At 39.2% G+C, this 6,157-nt stretch overlaps 1 protein-coding gene across 2 annotated transcripts; it reads right to left on the bottom strand.

Annotated features, from left to right (window-relative positions):
* Window positions 1-1,531: 1,531 nt before the first annotated feature.
* Window positions 1,532-5,170, bottom strand: LOC106819556 (stimulator of interferon genes protein-like). 2 transcript variants are annotated; one of them, XM_014824172.1, is made up of 5 exons: window positions 4,986-5,170; window positions 3,003-3,284; window positions 2,492-2,681; window positions 1,988-2,062; window positions 1,920-1,947 (listed from the first exon to the last, which is right to left on the bottom strand). In XM_014824172.1, exons 2-4 carry the CDS (start codon window positions 3,132-3,134, stop codon window positions 2,022-2,024), a joined length of 363 nt encoding a protein of 120 aa, XP_014679658.1. In that variant the 5' UTR covers window positions 3,135-3,284; window positions 4,986-5,170; the 3' UTR covers window positions 1,920-1,947; window positions 1,988-2,021. The 2 variants fall into 2 exon arrangements, with proteins under 2 accessions (XP_014679657.1, XP_014679658.1); XM_014824171.1 differs by having other exon boundaries at window positions 1,532-2,062.
* Between the last annotated feature and the right edge of the window lie 987 nt (window positions 5,171-6,157).

Below are 6,157 nucleotides of genomic sequence, written 5' to 3'. Positions count from 1 at the left end.
GAAACTCAGAAACTCGGAAACTCAAAAAGTCGGATGTCGTTTCAGGTCTTCCATACCATACACTTGTACAGACTTTGCTGAAGTTTTTTCCTGGTTTCTATTTTTTCTCCATGTTGTATGCACTGTTTTGTACTGTATCACTCAGAAAATTATCATTTTAACTACTCAACACTTGCATTTATCAGTGTGTTTATATTTATTTAAATGTAATATAAGTGTGTGTGTGTGTGTGTGTGTGTGTGCGCATATATGGAATATGTAATGTATGTCACATGTATATAATGGTGTACGTATGAGTGTCAAAAGATGTTAAAGTGTAGGGCCTACCTTAATTACTGGTTTCTATTTTTCTTCATGTTGTTACTGTTGTATGCACTGTTTTATACTGTATCACTCAGAAAATCTATCACTTTAACTGCTCAACACTATTACATTTATCAGTATGTCCATATTTATATAAATATAAGTGTGCGTATGTGTGCGTATGTTTGTGTAATGTGTATATGATGGTATACGTAAATGAGTATAGTTGAGTTTACATCTGCTTCATGCGTTTTCATGAATTCAAGGTACTTGTATAAACGTCATAATAATTAGTGGTGTTCCGATTAATCGAGTTTGTCGATCATTACTCGTTTGGGCTGCCGAGTTGATTAATCGAGTAGAAAATCGGACAACTGAGTACAACACAAACTTTTTTTTTAATTCTTTTTTTTTTTTTCTCCAGATTTGACACAAGTACATACATTTACACATATACTAGTAAACGCGGTGCGGTGTAAATTTTCAAGGAACTATGCGACTTTGTTTCCTGAAAATCAAGCCTAATCCTAAATTTTCCTACATCTTCTCAACATATTTCCTAAATTAAAGCATTTTAAAAAAAATTCAGGGATCCTTTTTTAGTTAATATTATGAACAACTTATGGTTAAAAGTTTAGGTCCCAACTCTGCTCTTTCTGAGAAATAACAAAAAAAGCATTTTTGTATAAATTCACAATTTTTGCCGTCACTTAATTAGCGATGAATTGTTAATAAAAATAATTTCATCGATAGCATAGAGAGACATCTCTCTTATGTAATGGATATGAGTTTGATTGAATTTGATGAGCAGTTATGTTGCAATGCCCTTTATAACTAGCTACACATACAATAACGTCAATATTCCTTCGCAATACACTGACGCCGCCGCAATCTAAAATGATCGATGATTAATCGATCATCGGTCGTTTCGTAAAACCGATGATCGATCATGAAATTTAGACTGATTTCCAACACTAATAATAATAAATAATTTTGCACAGGGGAGAGATAGTGATCCGCTAGGGGACGGCTCTGTTTCGCTAATTTTGTCTCTTATTTATTTTATTTTTTATTATTTTTCGCTAATTTTGTTTTATTTTAGAATTAGGGATAGGGTTAGGGTTACGGTTAGGATTAGGGTAAGGGTTAACCGATTTCTATATCCACAACTTGTTTCTATATTCACTATCTCTCCCCTGAGACCTACTAAATAATAAATACATATATACATATCTACATATATACATTATACATTGTATAATTTTTCATAATTGTTGTATATTTGTAGTAGTTCTTAGCCAATATATTAGTCAAATAACGTAACAATAGCCGGCAGGCAAGTTTGACGTTTGAACAAACCACGTGACAAAATATGCAAATGATCTCCCGTTTTGGCTTGAATATAGACACACCCAATCAGTTCATGACTACGGCAGACATGTATGACGTTTATACAAGTCCCATAAGGGGTGTGTCTATATATTCAAGCCGGTACGGGAGATCATTTGCCTATTTTGTCACGTGGTTTGTTCAAAAGTCATACTTGCCTGCCGGCTATTGTTACGTTATTTATATAATATATTGGCTAAGGACTACTACAAATATACAACAATTACGAAAGATTATATTATATATTATATTGATATATATATATGATATATATATATATATATATGATATATATATATATATTATCTTGATTGGACCTCGCCTCAATTTCAAAGAAAGTGCTGAACAGCATCCAGCATTGCAGCATCTTCTGTAAAAAGTTCAAAAACAAGATATGTTATATTATCACAAGTTTTTTTGCTTATTAAAATTTAGGACAGTCTTAAAGATGGGTGAGACTGCTAAAAAAAATTTCTTCATAGCAAATGCTTAGAAATCTATATACTATTTAAAGCAATTCTTCCTAAAATTCTAAATAATTCCCTCAAACTAATAACAAATTGCATTCAGGAAGCACCACATAATAAAACCTCTCAGGTCTTGGTCTTTCTATGAACCCCAGTCTCAAAATTACATTCCATGTAAATGCTCCCCACTGTCCCCCTACTGCAAAAACAACAACAATCATATCGTTGCACTTCCCTAGTGATCTGCTGTATTATCAACAATTTCGGCAAAATTAACATTTATGTCGTGGTGGTGTAATGCTTTCACACAGAAAATTTCAACACAGACTTACCATTGTAGACAACAATTTCGTACGTCCCAGACAGATGGGATTGCCTCTCTAGAATTTTCTTCAAGAACGCAGCATACTTCTTCACCTCCTGCAGCTTATCCTGCTCTGTGAAGCCAGTCAGCTCGAAATCTTCTGTCATGTCTCGGAGCGTGAGCAGATTTGCTGGCATGTCAGCGACGAACGTTACCTCCTAAAATATTATCAAAACAACCGTAAATACAATTCGATATAGCTACCATATATAATACATTAGTGCCACTTTGCATACTTTATTTATAATCCAGTAATTAATATCCATGTAGTAATCATATTAATAACACATTCCTGTAGTTGCATCTAATTACACTGATACATGATTACTGAAGTTTATAGTAACCAGATGTAGAAAGATTTCCCTTTAGATGGCCCTCGGTCATCAAGCTAGTTCTAAATCGGTAACTCCTAAATGTGGGATTTGAATCAAGGCCTCACTTCTATAAACAAACTCTTTCCACTTGACACTTGTGCTTACCTTTTCATTACGAACTAATCCATAGACGTTGTTAGGGTACTTTCTTTTGAATCCAGCTCTGTCTATCATCAATGGAGCTAACGTTCCAACCTGTCCTATGCTCTTGTCGACGTCCTGCAGCTTCCCTGGCATCTCACCATTAGCAGGGATTAAAATAAACAACTTCTTATTTGTTGTGCTTTTGCCATATTCACTGCTGCTGATCCTATCTGCCACACTAGGCAATACCAGATTTAGGTAGCCGGCATAGTAGTTATATGCAAGTCCTTCTCCCAATGACACCTGAAATAAAATTTCAATTTAATACTCAACTAGTAACATCAATAGAAATATACAAGGACATAACATCAATTTCTCATCAGGAAATGCTATGAACTTTTATTTATAACTTAAACATTCTAGGCGGATACAAGGGTAACAGCCCTATAGACCGAAGGTTATGTGTTCAAGGTGTAAAGATGCATTTTCGAATACGCAGTGGCTACGCGTCCGGAACCGGTCGCCTAGCCTCCAGGCTACGCACCCGGAACCGGTCGCCTAGCCTCCAGGCTACGCGTCCGGAACCGGTCGCCTAGCCTCCAGGCTACGCATCCAGACATCCACTCACACAGTGATCTCGCGACTCGCGTACACGCATGATTGTGCAATGGGACAATCTCTCTCTCTCTCTTTCTCTCTCTCTTTCTCTCTATATCTATCTCTCTCTCTCTCTCACACACACACACACACACACACACGCGCGCGCACACACACACGGCAATCAGCAGAGCGTCCCGTTGCACAACCATGCGTGTGTGTACGTATAGGTCCCTTTTCAATATTCGGTCTATAGGGATCACCCCGATACAAGATATGGCACTGTCGGGTGTGAAAATGGTTTGTACAAAATTGAAAAGTGCTAAAGCAAGCACTGTGAACCACATAGTCAAAATTTTGACCTTACATACTATAGTAGTCTGTTATGTAGCCAGAAAATTTCTACCCTCAATGCACCACTTTTTGAGATGTGAAATTAGCTTATTGTCCTATAGATCAATGAAATAACTCGAATTTACATGTTCACTCAGAACGACTACCTGGTACATAATAAAACACAGTAATAATACAATATATATGGCAGGGTTTTACATAACCCAGTTACACATGAGTCAGTAAAACCTAGAGCGTACACGGCTATAATATCGGAATCCAATTGTCCAACGTTCACTGAACTTAATCTACCTAGAATTTATTAGTTATATATTATAAGTTATCATGGAGTTTTTTTATGTTACCGATGGAAGGTGATGCAGGTACACAGTATTTTTGTTTAAAATAAACTTGTGAAAGTGTATGGTAAAACCTAGATACAATAATATAACCCTACTCTTGTTGGGTTATATTATTGTATCTAGGTAAAACCTATTACGTATGGTGGTATAGGGGAATGTTTGAGGTAGATCCTGAGCTCTGGTTTGTTGAATTCAACATAATAACTAAGTCACAAGTTGATTAGGGCTAGAAAACGTTGGATTTCCAAATTTAGCCGTGCAATCTCGTTTGTTTTTATTCAATCCTGGTCATAAAAACAATAACGTATAATAACAACATGGGTCCCAATAAAACCAATGTGCCTAACCCTAACCCTAACCCTAATCCTAACCCTAACCCTAACCATAACCCTAACCTATTATATTGATATAATATTATATTTATATTGATGTAAATGACATTGGTTTTATTGGGACCCATGTTCTCTATCCTTGAACCAAGTGCCAAGTGGATTTGCGCCCATTATTGTACCTATGGCTATGGGCTATGTTGCTCACCATGGGCGCTGTTGCTCAGCATAGCCATAGCCCATAGCCATTAGCCATAGGTACAATAATGTAACCCAATATCATAGATTACCGCTTAATCATAGCGAAGGATAATCAAGGATAGTACGATTCCGCTTAATCAAGGATAGTACGATTCCCGATTAACCATAACTCTACAACTTACCGTCGTATTACTTTCGGAAATTACTTTATATCGCAGTTACGTATGACTTGTCGTTCCACTGTGGTCAGTCTGGGTCCGCTATAGCCACAAAGTTCCCTTGGCTACGTTGACGAGAGGTTTCCTACGCCGTGTAACAGTCGTAGATCCTTGCTTATGTGGGTGACTTGTTTTTATAGTTTGACGGAACCATACTTGCCTACGTCACGCCACCTCTCGGGAGCCTACGTTAGACGGGCACTGAGTATCGTGAGTCAGCTGCGGCAAGCTTAGTTTCGCTGATAAGGGCGCCATCTACAGAGAAGAGGCGTGGATATGCAAGGGAATAACCAGTAGAACGGGGAATCACCGGCAGAACGGGGAATCACCGGCAGAACGGGGAATCACCGGCAGAACGGGGAATCACCGGCAGAACGGGGAATCACCGGCAGAACGGGGAATAACCGCAGTAAACGCCGTTGGGGGGAATCACCGAACGGGGTTTAAACCGAAAAGGTCAAACCAAGTACAAATAAAGATATACTAGTATAAGAAAACATAACCTCGTAGTTTTTTGCTCTCGCTTAAGTTCACTCGTCGGTCGTCGGTCGTCAACCAACACGGCAACAGTAGTAGAGCCTGATCGCGTTTAAGGCCGATGAAAGTTGATTTCATGGTTCTCGTCAGGCATTGTTGAGATTTTGATGAGGGATTTAGATCAACATTCATCTTTCATATACAAACCAATAGAACTTAGTGAGGGTATCAGGTCTTGTACACAGGGGTCGAATTAGCCGCTAGCCCGATAGCTCGGGACTAGTAATTGTTTGGAAGGGCTAGTTAAATGCCAGGGTGGCTTGCCCGTCGGGCAAGCAAGTAAACAATTCCAGACCAGATTTCGTAATTCGTGAAATGAACGTGTGTGCGTAAACGCGTGTGTGTGATGTGTGTGCGTGAGCGTGCGTGCACGACGTGTGTGCGTTAGCGCGTGTGTGCGACGTGTGTGCGTGAGCGCGTGTGTGCGCCGTGTGTGCGTGAGCGCGTGTGTGCGACGTGTGTGCGACGTGTGTGCGTGTGCGGGTGTGTGCGACGTGGGTGCGTGAGCGCGTATGTGCGACGTGTGTGCGTGAGCGCGTGTGTGTGATGTGTGTGTGTGAGCGCGTGTGTGGGACCTGCGTGCGTGAGCGCGTATGTAC

The sequence above is a fragment of the Priapulus caudatus genome, unplaced genomic scaffold, assembly GCF_000485595.1.
Source record: "Priapulus caudatus unplaced genomic scaffold, Priapulus_caudatus-5.0.1 Scaffold3695, whole genome shotgun sequence".
In the NCBI taxonomy this organism is placed as follows: domain Eukaryota; kingdom Metazoa; phylum Priapulida; class Priapulimorpha; order Priapulimorphida; family Priapulidae; genus Priapulus; species Priapulus caudatus.
The sequence above is the reverse complement of the archived record's forward strand: the minus strand, read 5'-3'. Positions and strand labels throughout refer to the sequence as shown.